We start from the raw sequence: 18,659 nt of genomic DNA, 5'->3' as shown, positions 1-18,659 counted from the left end.
TTTATTTCAACTTGCCATTTTATTTTAAATTACAAGTTTAATAAACATCATTTAATAAAAAAAATATTTTTACTGAGTGCCCAAAAAAAAATTGCTAGAAAGATATTTTTAGTTTTTAATTTTTCATTTACTTTTTTATAAAAAATAGAAAAATTTTTAATTGGTTTTAAATGCAGTAGTATATAACTAATTTTCAGTTTATCTTAGCTTCATTTTTCTTCAGGACAATAAAATGAATTAAAAGCAATTGCTTATGTCACATAATTACGTGATGTAACTGCCTTTCAGTTACTAACTGAACATTTTTGTAAAAAAGAAATGTTTTTACAAAACTTAATTTTAAAAACTTGTTATGAAATTTTATAGTGATGAAATGTATGAAAAATTTGTTTCCTTGAAAGATAAAATGATTTTAAGATATCCATTTAGAGTAAAGTGAACTCTTGTTTGGCAATTAAGAGTTCAAGAATTTCAGTCTTAATAACAATCGTGCAAATTTAATTTTTCAACTTTTGAACTTAAGCTTGCTATTTTATTTTAAATTAGCAAAAAAAAAATGAAACTTAAAATATTTCTTTTCCATATTCTTTTTGACTTTTATAAATATAAAAATTACGATTACAATAACTTAATAAAAGTTTTATTAAGATCTAGTTATTTTTAAACTTCAATAATTTTAATGTTTAAAAAAACTCATAGCAAATGTAACTTATTTATTAAACATGATTTTATTAAATTATACTTAATGATTAAAAAAATATATATATACATTTTAAAATATAATATTTTTTTTAATAAAAAAAAACAACATTTTCTTATTTTTAGGTTTACCGTAATTATTTCTTCTTTAACTATCTTTAATTTAAAAGCCTTTTTAAAATCACTTTAAAAATAAATAATCTTTAATCTTTAAAAATTATTAATCTAGTAAAACTTAAATAAACAGATTTAAATCAATCTTAAAATTAAAATAATAGTAAATACATTTATTAAATGCTTATGTTTTTTATTTGAATAGTTATTGTCTATATATTATTATATATAGATACATTGACTGTTATTATATATAGACAATAACTTTTCGAATAAAGGACGTAAGCATAATTACTATTAACTTTAAATATTGATTAAAAATTATTTAAAGTATTTAAACATTTAATAATTATTTGAAACATTAATAATAAACAAAAATTAAATTTACTAAAATATAGTTACTAAATGTTTAAAACACTTTAAACAACTTTCAATAACAATTTAAAAATAGCCTTATACTAGAAATAAATGTGTTTTTTAAAATCGTTTAGCACCACATCACATCACTATAGTCTTTCTTTTTGTTCTATATGGCTCTCCTTTAATTCAATACTACACTCTTTTTGGTGTTATTTCTGATCAAATTGACCAAGCCTCCTCTCTTCATCCATCAGCCAATATGGTTGCTGTTGGTGGCTTTAATGCACATCACACTGAATGGCTTGGGTCTAGTGTCAGTGACTCTGTAGGCGTTTAAGCCCACAACTTGAGCCTTCTCAATCTCTAACACAAATAGTCAACATTCCAAATCACTTTCTAGACAATCCAAATCATTTACCTTCTCTACTCGACTTATGTATTGTTTTTAATCCTAGTCAGTGCTCAGTTTCTCCACATTCCCCTTTAGGTGCTACTGATCATATTTTGATCTCTCTAAAACTATTATCGTATTCTTCTTCATCAGAATCCCCCTATCATCGTAACTCTTACAACTACCTTGAAGCTGACTGGAACTATTTCTGCGATTTTCTTTGTGATGACCTTTGGGTAGAAATCTTTCATCTTCCTGCTGATTAATGTGCATCTTATGTAACTTCTTAGATTCAGACTGGCATGGAATTACTAATTCCCTTATAAGGATTTCAAGTCAAGCCTCACTCTTTCCATGGTTTTTTTCCTCTCACTGTGCCGCTGCATTTTCCAATTGTAACCTTACTTCCATATGTATTCAATTGTTACTTTACTTCTATATCTATCCAATTGTAACCATTACTTCCATATCTATAACCAAAACGATTCTCCAGAAAATAGACATCTGTTTACTATTGCTAGAAACCATTGTAGAAATGTTTAATGCCAAAGCCTGCTATTCTCAGGCCATGAAATCTCGTATTTTATCTCAAAAATGGCTCTCATTACTTCTGGAGAATCTTTAACAGTATCAATAAGAAAGGCAAATCTGTTATTCTATCTCTATTGTATCGTCCAGATTTTGTCACATCACCTATAGAACTGCTAAGATCATGTGCTATCTACTAAAATTTATTTTCGTGTTACTTGTCATTCAATTAAGTCTCATCCTTTTACTGTGACTGCTCCTAAGTGCTCCAAAAATTCTTTTTTGTCAAGTGTTTTTTTTCCTGCGAACATCAGTTCTTTGGAATTTGCTTCCTTTATCTTGTTTTCCTGATTCATGTAATTTGCAATCTTTAAAGTCGTCTGTCAATCATTTTCTTGTTCTAAAAACTTTATCTTTTTTCTTCCAGTAACTTCCAACTCTAATAGTGGTTGCTTGCAGCCTAGTTGGAAGTGAAGATGTTGAAAAAAATAATAATAATAATAAAAAATACTAAATGGGTATTTTTTTTATAAGCCATGGTAAATCCTCTTGTGATGGTATTTAGGGGACTGTTAAATAAGTAGTATGTCAAAAAGGTCTAAAAAAAGTAACAACTACTAAGTAACAAGTACTGCTACTCAAAGCAACTATTGGGCATATTTTGCATGTTAATTTAATTTAATTCCTTTTTAAAATCAAGATAAATGAAACCTGTTTTGAGCTAATGGATGACAACTGAAAAATAAAATTGGATTTAAAGCGACCTAAATTTTATATATATATAATACATAAATAAAATTTAAAACAAAAAGGAAAAATGTTTCAGAATGAATTTTTATTTTTATAGAAGAATGGTAACATAAAATAAAAAAATATTAGAAAAAGTGTGCATGATTTCAATTTAAACTACAGACATGTTGATAAAAAAATTCACTTATGACCACTTTAAAATTAGTGAAGTACCTAAAAGTACCATCTACAAGATAATTAAATGTGCTGAGAATGATTATGGGTACCATAAGAGTTCAAAAAAAATGAGTAAACTAAAAAAAGACTAAATATCAAAAAGCACAAATTCATGTTTGACCATAAAGATGAGGTTTCTCAGCAACAGGCTGCTCAAAAATTCAACTGAACTCTTTAATTTTTAAATCTGGGGGTTGGATAGGGAGTTGCCTTCTAATTAAACCTTAATTTCAAGACTATATAAATTCTAAAACAGCCACTAAAGAAATTTGTTTTTAAAAAAGTCTTTTAAAAATATTTTTAAATGTTTTTCATAAGGAAATGTTTTTAAAAATTCTGCTAAGAGTGCATACTATCATTAAGCATTAATAAAAAACTAATTTTTATTGTTATTATTTTCCCCTAGGAATTTCAAGTGAAAGTCTGTTTTAGCTTCAAAAACAGTAAATATTTTTGAAAAAACTTGGATATATAAGCCCTCTCTTTAAAGTCTTGCTATTTTAAAAGTCCATGAGCAAAAATCTATTAAGGTTCTAAATTTTAGCTAGGTCCAAATCATAATATAAAACCACAAAATAATATAAAAAGATATTATATATCAAAGTTGCTTTGTTTTCTCCTCAGATTATCACTAAAGGGTTATTCCATATCAAATCACCTAAACGCTCCCAGGGTACCACCTCAGATTTGCTTTAAATTTTGACCACACACAGGTCTTATGAAAAAAATACAATCCAGAAAATTTCAGCTTGATTGACCAATTTGTTCAAAAGTTATGATTGAATTAAAAATGACCAAAATCCAAAAAATTTGTGTAGCAGTTTTTTTCGATTTTTGACAAACCATAACTTTTTAAATAAAGATGGCGATCACCTGAAATTTTGTAGGGTAATAGTTTTTTACCCAAATAATCCATTATTGCAGTTGTTTTTGACTGATTTTTTACAGTTTTTGAGTTATTGTACCTTAAAGTTGCTAAATATTGCAACATTATAAATATTTTTTCGAACTTTAACGTGTTACAGTTTAATATTTACTTACAGAAAGTGGATTTTTTTGTTACCTTTGTGTGCTTAGGGTCACCACTTGTTAGAATAATCAAAATTATGCATTAAAAATTAATTTAGCACATGCAGCCTATTGAAAAATCACTTTTTTTAAAAATTATGATAAACTACATTGACTATGCTGGCATAGAAAATAGCGTAAACAGTTGAAATAAATTATGAAACTTTTTAATGTTGAGGTTTTATATGTAGACAATCACCAAAAAAACTTTAAAGACCTATACTCTATCTTATGACATTATTGTAGCCTTTTGAGAGTGATGATATTTTCAAAAGGAGAATGTTATTAGACTATGAGCTAGCCTTAGGTCATAGTCTAATAATTAGTCATAGGGATGTCAGTAGTATCTTTTTTATTTATCTGTGAATGAATATATTCAGTTTTCTTTTCAATGACATAATGTCTTAGTTTGTACTAATAATAATAACATAATTAGTGTCGTAATCAGTGTCTGATATTTGTTAGTTTCTTTGAGGTTTAATATGTTTATATCTTTTTTAAACTTTTTAGATTAGTAATAAAAATAAAAAAATAGTAAAAAATGACAGAGAAATGTTGTGTGGGGAAAGTTTTAAATGAAGATTGCAACAAAACGTATTATTGTAGAATGATTAGAAGAATAAAACTAAAAGATATTGTGAACACAGATGTTGAAGTTTTAATTCAAAGAATTGGACACACTTTTGAACTAAATGAGGAGATATGTTTTCACCATGAAAAAGCCTATATTTCTAGATATGAAGCGCTTCAAAAATACTGCTGTGATCCGTTTAAAGTCCACAAGAAAAAAATTATTAAGGGATTGTGTAAAGTCGATACTTTAACAGCAAGTCAACTTAAGATCAAACCTGGTCAAAAACTTTGCACTAACTGCTTGAATGAATTCAAAATTGAACAAGTTACAGGAAAATTTAGTCAAGAAGATGAAGACTTAGATGTTGATGATGAGAAGTTTAGTTCTTCAGACCTAAATAAGACAGTTTTAAATAAGAGTGCTTCTTTACTGGAAATATCTCCTCTAAAAAATGTAAGTAAACATGACAAATTAGAATATGGAAAGCAAAAAGTTAAAAAACTGGAAACAAGTATGACAAACCTAGTAGCATCAGCATTGGATATAGACCAAAAAGAAATAATATCTGAGAAAAAGCAAAAGTGCATTAACTGTAATAATTTAGACAAACTTTTAGATGCAATAAAGGAAAAAGGAAAAATCAGTTTGAATGAAGAAAAAGTTCAGTTACTAACATTAACTCCTGATAGTTGGTCAATTAAAAAAACTTGCAATGCATTTTCAGTTTCAGACCATCTTGTTAAGAAAGTCAGAAAGCTGAATTATGAAAAGGGAATACTTGCTAAACCTGAGGCTAAAAAAGGACATCCTTTGGAGGATATTGTTAAGCAGAGCAAATACACTAGACAATGTCCAGGAAAAAAAGACTGTTTCTGTGCGTATAAATAATGTTAAAGTTCATAAACAAAAATGCTTAATATTAGTTTGTTTAAAAGAACATTATCTGGAATTTAAGAAGTTATACCCTGAACACAAAGTTGGATTCAGCAAGTTCTGTTAAGGCTAAAGTGGTGCCTTACTGTTGATAGTAGTGGAAGCCACTCATTTGTGTATGTTCTTACCATCAAAATGCTAAGTTGATGTGCTCTGCTCTTCCTAACAGCCATTTAATATATTACAAAGATTTAATGAAAGTATGTGTTTGTAATATAGATAGTCGAAACTGCATGTTTCATCTATGTTCCAACTGCCCTGGTAAAATAAATTTGAAGACTTACTTAGAAAATGTTTTTGAAAAGAATGATTTTGATTTTGATGATCAGATCACATATAAACAACGGGTGTCAACTGACCGAACTGCACTTATTACAGTCCAAATAAGCATTAGTGAATTTATTGAAACTTTAAGTGAAACTTTGTATGACCTTTGTCACCACCACTTTATCAAAGAAGCACAGTCTTCCTACTTATCAGAGGCAAAACAAACATTAGATCAATATACCTGCATTATTCTGATGGATTTTGCAGAAAACTATAGTTTTCTTGTACAAGATGCTATACAAGGGTTTTACTGGCATGCCGATCAAGCTACCTTACACCCATTTGCTGTTTATTATAAAGATGAAAAAGATCACCTTAAATGTGAATGCTATTGTTTAATTTCTGACCATCTTTGTCATGACCAATCAGCAGTCCATTGTTTTCTCACAAAGTTGCTCCCTATGGTCAAAATCAAACTACCCACAGTGAATAAAGTTAAATACTTCAGTGATGGTCCTGCATCACAGTATAAAAACTACAAATGTCTAATAAACTTAATTTATCACATTGTAGATTACCAAATAAATGCTGAGTATCACTTCTTTGCTACGTCACATGGCAAAAATCCATGTGATGGAATAGGAGGTACTATAAAAAGAGAAGTAGCAAAAGCTAGTCTACGAGCAGCAACTACAAAACAGATTCTCGCACCACAAGATCTGTTTACATGGGCTCAAAAAAACATCAAAGGTGTAAACATATTTTATCTTTCAAGTGATGATATTAATAACCATGAAACAACTTTTAACCTTCAGAAACGATATGAAGGGATGCGCACAGTTCCGGGAACAAGAAGCTATCACTGTTTTGTACCAGATGGAGAGAAATTGTTTTTACAAAGAATCTCTAGTAATGCTGTCTATCATACTCATGTGTTAAATGATGTTAATTTGATTAAAAAAAATCCTTCAAATTTTCAACCCGGTAAATATATTGCATGCTTTTACAATGAAGAATGGTACATAGGGCTTGTGTTTGATATTTGTAATGAAAACCAAGACGTTAATGTGAAGTTTATGCAAAGAAACAAATTAAATTTAAAATGGACAAACGTTCTATTTGACAAGATAATATGTCAAATAAGTGTTCCATTGATTAAAAGTATAAGTGCTCGTGACTATATTCTTGCTAGTAATGACTATGACAGTATTATGAGTTATATAAATCAGAGATAAGCTAATTAGTTTCATGTATACATACTTTTTCTTTTAACTGATTATCTTACTCTTTGAATGCACTTTTTTACAGTATAGTTAGTATAAAATTTTAGGTATAAATTTTGTATGTGGTATGTGGTATTTTTTTGTTCTCCTTTTAAAAATATCATCACTCTCAAAAGGCTACAATAATGTCATAAGATAGAGTATAGGTCTTAAAATTTTTTCTGGTGATTGTCTATATATAAAACCTCAACATTAAAAAGTTTCATAATTTATTTCAACTGTTTACGCTATTTTCTATGCCAGCATAGTCAATGTAGTTTATCATAATTTTTTTAAAAAAAGTGATTTTTCAATAGGCTGCATGTGCTAAATTAATTTTTAATGCATAATTTTGATTATTCTAACAAGTGGTGACCCTAAGTACACAAAGGTAACAAAAAAATCCACTTTCTGTAAGTAAATATTAAACTGTAACACGTTAAAGTTCGAAAAAATATTTATAATAATGCAATATTTAGCAACTTTAAGGTACAATAACTCAAAAACTGTAAAAAATCAGTCAAAAACAACTGCAATAATGGATTATTTGGGTAAAAAACTATTACCCTACAAAATTTCAGGTGATCGCCATCTTTATTTAAAAAGTTATGGTTTGTCAAAAATCGAAAAAAACTGCTACACAATTTTTTTGGATTTTGGTCATTTTTAATTCAATCATAACTTTTGAACAAATTGGTCAATCAAGCTGAAATTTTCTGGATTGTATTTTTTTCATAAGACCTGTGTGTGGTCAAAGTTTAAAGCAAATCTGAGATGGTACCCTGGGGAACTTTCAAAAAACTAGGTGATTTGATATGGAATAACCCTAAAATGAACCAAAATTATTTTCATTGATGGTATCTCAAGAACAAATGCATTTTTAATTTAAATTTTTGTAATTTCTCTATTATGGATTAAAAATAAAGTAAAATGAAACAATTATAAGTTGTATTTAATTCTATTCCCCTTGATTGAGGGTGGGGAGGGCAAATACAGTAAAACAAAAACAACATCAGATATAATATTCAGTTATAAATACTTATATGACCAGGGCAAAAAGTAGACAATTAAAGACAATAGTCTTACCAATAAGTCCAGTAATTTTATTATTAGTAATTTTTGCAAAGTAATTGTATAAGTAACTTTAGCCATATTTTATATTACATAGCACATAAAATAGTCATTTTAAATAACAAATACAAATTATTTTACTATTAAAAGTGACTTGAAATATTTCAAATAGAGTAAAAACAAAAAAACATTACATTAAGAGATTTGTTATTATAAAACTTAATGCAGATAATCAATATTGTTATTTATTTTACCTTATATTGTTGTTGAGAATCTTCGATAAACCGCTCATTATAGCCAGTTAATTGAGAGCTACAACTATTGGTAATTTGACGCTTTAGAGAGAAATTTCTATCAGCTTGAAAATCCAAGTCGGGAGAATCTTCTCGTTTTCGCTTTGCAGATGAACCAAGACAGGATAAAACCTAATTATATTGAAAATACAAATGTACACTTATATTTTAAAACAAAATACTTTTGCTAAAAAAAACTTTAAGTTAATTAAAATTAATAATTTATTAATTATATTCAATAATACATTTTGGTCAGTCGGATGCAATTGCATTATCATTTGATCTTCAGTAAAACTTGTATCGCTGTATTCACTTTCTTTATCTTCTTGTTCAGTAGAAACGCTTGTATTTGTATTAAAATTGTTATGCATTCGAAGATGATATTGCAAGGTGGACTTCCGTGCAAATTCTTTTGAGCAGATGCTACATAAATAAGGCTTCTCCCCAGTGTGGGTTCGAAGATGTACATTTAAATGAGATCTATGATTAAACACTTTACCACAACTCTCACATTTGTAAGGGAATCCACCTAACATAAAATAATTTCAATAAGTTAATTCTTAAAATAGTTTTTACACTATTTTATCGTTCATATGAGGAAAGCTTAATAACTTAAATTAAAAATTGAATTTAAAAAAACTTTAAAAACTATATTTATTGTCTTTGTAAATTGACTTACATTTTACTTATTTAAAGTAGTATTGTAACAACTTTTAAATAATTTGACTGTAGACTAAACTGACTAATATATTTTATAAAGTCAACTAAAATCAACTGATACATTTTAAAAATCGATTAAATCAACTATAAGTTGATTCAGTCAAAATGTGAGAAGTTTTTTTTCCAAAAGAAATTGTAATAAAATTAACAAAGTAGTTTCTTAAACCTTAATAAGTACTAAACAAAATTATGCAATTCACAAAATACATTTTTTTTTTAAAACCCTTACATCTTTCTTTAACTAATCAACAGAAAAGTTTATTGAAATACATATGTAAACATAAACTAAAATGAAAGCTTAAAAATCTTTCAGAATCATATGCGCTTATCTATAAAATCGATAGTCAGACAAAACATGTCAGGTTGGGTGTATGGTCATCATGATTGCCCTGTTTCTGGTAACATGTAACCCTGTGCAACCTGTTCCATATCCTGCTGCCTTGAGAGATTAGCTTTTTAAGCAAAAGCTGGAAAAAGTGTACTTCCTGTCATCAATACTATCTAATATCTGTCATGCCTATAGTAATGTATGTATGTATGTATGTATGTTTGTATGTATGTATGTATGTATGTATGTATGTATGTATGTATGTATGTATGTATGTATGTATGTATGTATGTATGTATGTATGTATGTATGTATGTATGTATGTATGTATGTATGTATGTACCTGTAAGTTACTATATGTATGTTTATGTTTTAACTGAACTTTTGGCGTGGTGTTCATTTATCCATAAGCCACTTTATATATATGTTCTGTCTGAACCTCTGGTGTGGTGTTGGTTCACAAGCTCAGTAACCAACTAGTGACTAACTATAAAATCTATGATCACCTTTTCAACTTTTTAAAGTATTCCTTATAAAAAGTAACTTATTTTAGTCAGGTCAGGTCAGTTTCAGAATCATCACTATAACCCTGCTATTGATATCATGTAAACCAGTACTACCTACCCCATGCACTGATGCTTTGTTAGATTTGCCTTTTTTAGCCTAATGCTAGGGGAAACAAACTATGATTTAAAAATCCCCTGCCTTGGGGTTCTTAGTTAAGTAAAGGTTAAAGATGGTGTCTCAATAAAAATACTCATCTTGGGTAGATGTTAACTGCATCCAGCTAAAATTCCCTTGCTTTAGGGCTTCTGGTTGAGTAAAGGCTAGAAATGGGCCCTCAACAATAAAACTCATCTTAGCAGATGTTAACTGCATTCTGTCTTGTAGAAGGCTTCTTAGACAAAGATTTTGGGTGTCCTCACACCCCTTTCTCATCTATTAGGCTAAAGATGTAAACCTGTGTTACATTGTTTCCTGTCTAGGACAACAAATCCTGGATTTTCTTGATACTACTCATAGGTTTTTGCTTGTGCCTCTTTGTTAGTGGCTATGCAACTCTTCCTGATATCTGCTAATGGGAGTATAGCTCTTAAACTCAGTTTAATGGTTCTTAATCCAGCTGGTAGTAAGGTTTCCTGAACTCTATGGTAGCTCTCAGAGAGTCTAATTCCATCAACAGCTGAAAAAAAGTATTAATAGTGCTATATTAAAAAAAAGGATTAATAGTACTATATTGTGCAGTGAAAGTATTAATAGTGCTATATTGTGCAGGGGGCCCCTGTTAACGCTTTTAGTGTAAATTGTCGAGGCCATATAGGGGAACCTTACGTTAAAACTTTAGGTTAATTAATGGGACGAGACAATTAACATTTAAATTGCTTGCTAACTTACTAACTTATTGGTTGCTATGCATACTATGCATAACACATTGCTTAGGATGATATGCTCTATCTATGATTGAGTCAAGTTCTTCTTAAACTTAAATCATACCCAAAGAAATCCAAAATATTAATCATAAAAAAGCTATCCCCACCACCTAACTGTTTCACAAATATTATTCCCACCACCTAACTATTTCACAAATATTATTTACAAATATTTGTGAAACCTCTAGCAAAATTTATCAGACTTGTTTGCTCTTAGTTAGACTAGTATGCTCGTTTGCTGGTTAACTTTAACTTAGCTTAAACTCAATTTTGTCAATCTAGATCTTCCTTTAACTCTTACTTCCGATCTTTTTTGGAAGCAAAATAAGGTTCTTGGCCTTGGGCCTATACTTTTTTATTCTAAAGTATCTAAAGTGGCTTCATTTGCTGAAGACTCAACTTTATACTCTTATCTTGGCAAAAATTATTTTCTTTACGATTGCATAGAACATGGTCCAAAAAGTCATTGTAACTGTAGTTGGATCCGCTATAACTGCCAAGCTTGAATCTCTCTCCCATCCTCATTAAGTTGCATCTCTTTCTCTTTTCTACAAATACTACCATGATTGCTGCTCAAAAGAGTTATTATTTCTAGTTCCATCAACAAAAACTCATTCTCACTTGACTTGCCATTCAACAAAGTCTCATTCTTTTACTTTATCATTCCTGCATGCTCTAAAAACTTTTAGTGGTCTAGTTTTTTTCCATGCATTTTAACCCTATGAAACTCGCTTTCATCTTTATGTTTTCCTGACTCATACAATCTACAACTTTTCTGTTAACTGTTTCCTTGCTCTTTAACTCTATTCCTTTTTTTATATTAACTCTGAACTTGCTAGTGGTTGCTTGCAGCCTTGTTGGAGGTGAATCAGAACTTTTTTTAAAAAATCAACCTACTAAATTGCAGAGGACCTACTCAGTAGGTCCTCTGCAATCTGTACTCAAAGCGCTTGCTATATAAGCAAGCGCTCTACTGAGAAGTTCTGATTTCAATCCCTAACATATCCAAGATAGTACCGCACTTAACTTGTTTCTTCGTGCAGAAGCCTTGTTTGCCAAGGCTGTCGTTTCTGTAAGAGTTAAAAGAGGGTTGTAACCACAATAAAGTAGCCTCCTCAACTGCAGTGGTCTTCTTGGCCTTAGAGAAGTGAATAACATTTAAAAAAATATTTTAACCTTAACAAATTATTGAGGTTTAAACTGCTGTTTAGAAAAAAACTGAAACAGGGTAGCTACTTTAATTTTGAAAAATTAAAGAGCATTTTGAGAACAAAATGATTTTCAAGAAAATATTTTTATTATATACTTTGTTATTTTGATGTCTTTAAATTAAAAATCATTCAAGTGTTTAATCCTTCGATCAGGGCCAATGACAACACCTTGATTGATTGCAAATTCTGTTGACATATACTTTGGGAAATGGGTGATAACATTCTCAGAAGAAAAAATAACAGTTCAATTGTAATACGAGTCACATATCAAAAAGAATTGTTTAACTTTCACTGACTTTCAAATTTTTAAAGAAATTCCTTGTCCAGATTTTTCATGACTTTAGCAAAAATTAACTAATATTCCTGGTTTTTCAAATTCAGTATGAACCCTGTCAATATCGTTGAAAAAGTTGTCTATGAAAATATAGATATATCTTTTCGTGTGTATATATAAAATATATTGATGAAAATTATATCAGGCCTTGATAAAAAGTGTATTATTTACATACGAAATGACGATTTGCGTAAACGTTTAGCAGTTTTATGTTAAGGAAAAACTTTATTATTTGGAATATTCAAACTATTATCTTTTAATTTATGTAACATTTATTCAGAAAATATCAAGTTAAAAAACCGCAAATATAATTATTTTAAACAATTTTTTTAAAAAAGAATTTGAATTAAATGATGTTTTTAAAAAATTTAATGTAGCTTTGAAGGTAATAGTAAAACATAAAATGTAAAATTTAGTAATTAATTCATTACAGAAAACATAAATCTCTTCATTGATTAAAATATAAGAAATTAAAATTAGATTTATATGTGAAAGCAAATTAAAAACCTTTTTTTTTTGTTTAAAAAAGGAGACAGGTTTTTTAAAAAAGAATTCTTTTCACAAAAGTATTTAAAAATTTTTGTTTTTTATTAAATTAATATCTTGTAAAAATCTTTTGAAGAAATTTATTTATGAATATAAATTTTGATTATGAATATTCTATTAATAACTAAAACCTCTGTATAAATTGTTTACAATCAATTAAAAATATTAGCTGCTCGGACCCATAAAATACAGGTCTTGGTAAGTTTATTCTACACCGACCATTTCTTTACTTATTCCTTACTTCAATAGTTTTTAGTAATTTGTAGAAAAACTATAAATAGTGTCTACCTTTTAAATATATAAATAAAAAAACAATTTATTACATAATTAACTTGAAGAAATTTTTAACGCTTTGGTAGGTGTTGTATGAGCCTGTATTCCAAATAATATTTAAAATACCCACTTAAAATGTGCCAATTAATTACAAATGAAATAAAAAGTTTAAAAACTATTTGGAATTAAACTTAAAAATATGTGGAATAATGAACTTACCATGACCTGTTTAATACAGGTCATGACAAGCGACAGGGTTTGAATCCTAATGTTGTACTTCGGAAGAGCAGCGAGCTAATCACTTCGGGAACTAAGGAGCACTAATCTGCCAATTTTTTACCACTAAAAAATTTAAACACTTTAATAAATGAAAGACAAAAATAACTTAATAATATGAAAAATAAATACTCTAAATTAAAATTAAAGAGATTTTGCTGCAATGTAATTTTTAAATATAAGTAAAACTTTATAAAAGTAAAAATATCTATAGAACTTTTAAAATATTTTATTTTGTATATTAAAAAATCAAAAAAGATCTTTAAAAAAAAAGAAGCAGAAGTGCTAAGATTTAAACCATGGCATTTCACTTCAGAAGACTGAGACCTAGTTTGATTAATGTTTCAACACTATTTAATAAACTAAAGACTATAAAACAACAAATAAATGCTATAAATCAAAATTAAGATGTTGTCACAAGGCAATTTTTAAGTGAAAGTAAACTGTAAAACTTGATATATGTTTTAATATTACATAATTTGAAGTTTACACAAGTTAGATATCTCCATACACTTTTGTTTACATTTTCTTATACAAAGTGTTGTGGCTCTTTCTTGCCATTAATTTGAATGAGTGAGTTCTGTGCAAACACACACAAATGAGTAACTGCAGCAGCAGCGTTAAATTCAATATTAAAAGTTGTGATAAAAAAACAAAAGAATATGTTAAGAATAAGTTTTTTTTTAAGAAATAAACTATAAGGAAATGTAATCTTTTTCTACTACGCAGTACTTGAAAATACACTACATCACAGTACTTGAAAATATGCTAATTATGCAATTTAACCCTTTCCGGGCTGAACAAAAATCGGCTATATGTCGGAACCCGAAACATCAAGTTTTGATCATGATTAGTTAAATGACTATAAAATATGAAGTACTAGTCAAAATCGGTCAAATGAGAGCTCTTTTTTTTTTGTTACATAATAGGCCATTGTATTTAAAAAAAAAAATTGAGATTTATTTCTTGGCTAGATCACATGACCAAAAATATAAAAATATAAAAAAAAACTGTGCCAAAAGTTTAGAAAATATTTATTTGACTTTAACTTTAGATTATAAATAGAAAATTACATTTAACTGCCAATATTTTAATTGCCAAATATAAACACATACATTTGTGATCAAACAAAAAAAAAAATAGACTAATCTAATGACTTGGTGCAAAGTTATTCAGGTTTTAATATAGAGAACCAAAAGTCAAAATGTTCTCAAGATATAATAAAACAACTAATTTTGTTAAAATTTTTTCAAGCATCACTTCAAAAACATTAATGAAAGATTTTCACTGCAAATAATAGTTTTATTTTTGTGTGATAAATTTCAAAACAAATATTAGGGTGCAATCCTGATTGTGATGGACAAAATCAACAAATATTAACAATTTTTAGGGAATATCCTTTATCAGTCTTTTACTAAGTGCATAACAAACACAACATCTTTATGACGACTTCTTTCATTTTTATATGCAGAGTTTGTTATAATTGAAGGGAAGTGTCTACCAGTAAGACAATCCACATCTTCTCCAATGAACACCCTAAGGTTGCGGGATATCTCTGGGTTTAGTGCAAAAACTAACTTGATGTTGCTGACTAAAAAATCTAAGTCCAATAATGAGCTGCCAGTACACTGACTTTTATATGAATTCAAGGAGCACTTCAAAATTAACCTAAACACAACTTTCTTGTACCACTTATATGTTTTGAAAGAGCTTGGATTCCATGGAGCTGCTGATCTACCTGGCCAACACCACCCATGTGCAAATTATAGCCTTTATTGCTGATGGCTTCATGATTACATTATTGTCTTTGTCAGACTTTCCAGAACTAACCATCATAGGATTGTGGAAAGTTGATAACATTTATACAACTTTTTGTTTGTTACCAGATTTATCTTTTGCAACACGATATTTGCAGGCTATCATTTTATTTCCCATGTATATGGTTTTGTAAAAACAAGCGGTTCCTTTTTCAAGCTTTTCATTCACAATATCCTTGCAATAGAACTTACGGTTAAGACGGATAGTTTCACAAAGATAAGTCTTTTTAGACAGAAATAAATCGAACTGAACAACCTCCAGGTGTACGCACAGTATGTGTGCTTCTTCCACCACGAGTTTTTAGGCGTTTCTGCAGAGGTTGCAAAACTTCTGTTGACGAATGAGAAGAGAGTTCATTTTCAATTTTAGGCTCAATATCAGTTTCTATATTAGTGCTGACAAAATTTATTTATATCTTTATTAGATATAAGTAAATTTGTAAAAATTTAGAAAAAATACAAATCCTTGTATTTTTTCTAAATTTTCAATATTCTCTGGAACAAAATCTACAAAATCTTCTTCTTCATACTCTATAATGCTCTCAAAGCCACTAATTTCATTACAATCAGGATCTTCATCACTTTCTGCGTCACTACTATAAAGTAAATTATCTAAAATCTTGTTCATATCTGTATAGTTTTTTTTTTGTAAGACACTTTTCACAAACCTCTAAATTTGAATTGCAAATGATCTAGAATTAGAGTCAACATGCGGTTTGAAGTGAAATCTGCTAAATTTTACAGTTAATAAGACTCCGGTTTACTAAACATCTTACACAGAATAAAAATTTGTAAATGTAAGAAATAATGAGACCTGCTAAGCGGGTCAGTTATCATATAAAAACAGTTTCCCTGACCGTGGGGCAGGTCAGCCATCACAAAAGGATTAACATTTTCAAAGATGTAAATATCAAAGCTGTGTTAAAGTTACATTTATTAGTGTTACAGGTTTTTGTTACAAAATAAAATCTTATAACAAAGCCTGTTATATGCATATTGTCTTGTTAGGAGCCTAGTGTTGTTAATTCTTTAAATAAATCTTAACAAATGTAAATGATAAAATGAATATGGCTTTCCCAAATTTTGTTGTCGTTGTTGTTGTTACAGTAAAAAAAAACGTCTCAGCCTTAGAAAAGTGAGTTACATTTTTTTTAAATAACTTTTGTTTTCTAATGTAATTCACCTCCCTAAGACAGAGAGGGCTACTACAGTCAAGGAGGCTACACAAAATACGAACCTTGATGAACAAGGCTGCTGTGCATAAAAACAAGTTAAGGACGGCACTACCAAGAACATTGTGCCAATTAAAATTAGAACTTCTCGCTTATGAAGTGAGCGCACTACCACTAAACCATTACTGCATATAAGAATAATAACAAGATTTCACATATTATCCTAAAGAATCAAATTCATTTTAATGAGATATAAATTAAATAATTTGATTAAATATTATTCAAAAATTCTTCAGGAGAAATAATATATATATATATATATAATATAAAATATTAGGAGTAGTCTCCTCCTGTATAATGTAAAGCATTGTATTTATAGTCATCCTTAAAAAAGTGAATTCAAAATAAAAAAACACTGCTTTGAAGGTGAGAGTACTTATAAAATTAATAGATGAAACTTGACCTTTAACAAATTCTATATGAGATTTTCACAAAAGTAATACTTGGTTGTTATGGTTAAAATATTTTAATAACCAAAACCACTTATTATAATTTATGCGGTCTTATTTGCAGTAAATTTTGATTTAAAAAACAGTCAACATAATAAGTAAATAAAATGTTAATACCAGAATGCAACCTAGTATGATCTTTTAAAGAATTAAAGCGTGTAAATGTCTTTTCACATTGATTACACTTAAAAGGTTTATCTTCTTCATGAACTGGTAAATGAAGTTTTAAGTCACTGACACGAGCAAACGATTTTTTACAGGTATTGCACTCAAATGGTTTTTCATCTAAAGAAACAAACAACCTTAAATTTAAATTACTTTAGAAAAGAAATACAAATTTCTTTTTTAAAAAAACATACCTGAATGAACAACAGCATGTCTTTTTAAATTTTTGGCAGAAGCAAATTTTTTGTTGCATAAAAAACATTTGAAATTTTGAACACTGATTTGAGGGATTTCTACCGATGCAGTAGGTGTGTCATTAGACTCTGATTGTGAACTTTGTAAAACTTTTGAAGCTTCATGACTGAGCTAAAAAAAAGTTTATTTTTTAACACATACTTTTAGTACAATAACCAATATCTATTTTTAATATCAATTTTTTTGCTTCACTTATTTAGATTTCATTTTAATGGTGGTAAAAATCCTTTTTTCATAAATGATTGAAGTTTTTTTTTTATTGCTATTTAAATAAAAATATTTAATAAATTATTTTAATAATAATATTATATAATAATTACTATACATAACTAAGAATTTTTTTCTTTCAACAGTACTTAGTCACTTTGTTTTTCCTTTTTTTTAAATCTATTTATTTTCTTGTCTTCTTTTCAATTGTCAAATTGTCAATTGAAAAAAAGGTAATAAACTAAAGGGTTTTATACTAGAACTTTTATTCACCTAGGTAAGTTGTTTTCACCAAATCTATAGAGAACCACCTATTCAGGATTTACAAGAAAAAGTCAACAGTTCAATATATTTTAAAATCGGTAAATTTTGGTGGTTAACAATAAATACTTGACAGAAATTATTAACTTCAGGGTAATGAATAAATCAAAAAAAAAAAAAGAAAAAAAAAAATTTAAACAAATTGGACTAACAAATCTACTAATATAAATAGTTAACCAAGAAAATTCAAAGACATAAACATACAAATATACTATATCAAAAGAGTATATCAAAAAATGAAACTTTATTACATGAAATAATAAACACAACTTATAAATTATTAATTGGAAAATTTGTTCTTTATGTTCTATCAACACTAGTTTCTTTTATTTTTTTTAACAAGGCATTACATTTGGATAAAACTTTTATATCATGTTTTTTTTCAGCCCTGAATGAGAAGTTATCAACATTTTGTTTAAACTCTATAACATATGTTTCTAAAAAGGCAACTTTATTATTTCTTTAGTTTTAAAAGCAACCTTAATCTCTTTTTTTGTCACCTTAATAAAAAACAGTGCCGTTGGATTTTTTCTTCCTTTTCACTGCTAATTTACCACCCTAAGGCCAAG

At 28.2% G+C, this 18,659-nt stretch overlaps 1 protein-coding gene across 8 annotated transcripts in view; it reads right to left on the bottom strand.

Annotated features, from left to right (window-relative positions):
- LOC100211839 (zinc finger protein ZFP2) overlaps window positions 1-18,659 on the bottom strand; it is a 65,553-nt gene that overhangs the window by 21,365 nt on the left and 25,529 nt on the right. For all 8 annotated transcript variants that reach the window (XM_065813769.1, XM_065813774.1, XM_065813776.1 and 5 more), the window contains 4 exons: window positions 17,502-17,673; window positions 17,260-17,427; window positions 8,772-9,055; window positions 8,488-8,658 (listed from right to left, as the gene is read on the bottom strand). In XM_065813769.1, the coding sequence (XP_065669841.1) occupies window positions 8,488-8,658; window positions 8,772-9,055; window positions 17,260-17,427; window positions 17,502-17,673 (795 nt within the window). The remainder of the gene's footprint in view (window positions 1-8,487; window positions 8,659-8,771; window positions 9,056-17,259; window positions 17,428-17,501; window positions 17,674-18,659) is intronic.

Source organism: Hydra vulgaris, chromosome 12 (assembly GCF_038396675.1).
Source record: "Hydra vulgaris chromosome 12, alternate assembly HydraT2T_AEP".
Lineage (NCBI taxonomy): Eukaryota > Metazoa > Cnidaria > Hydrozoa > Anthoathecata > Hydridae > Hydra > Hydra vulgaris.
The sequence above is the reverse complement of the archived record's forward strand: the minus strand, read 5'-3'. Positions and strand labels throughout refer to the sequence as shown.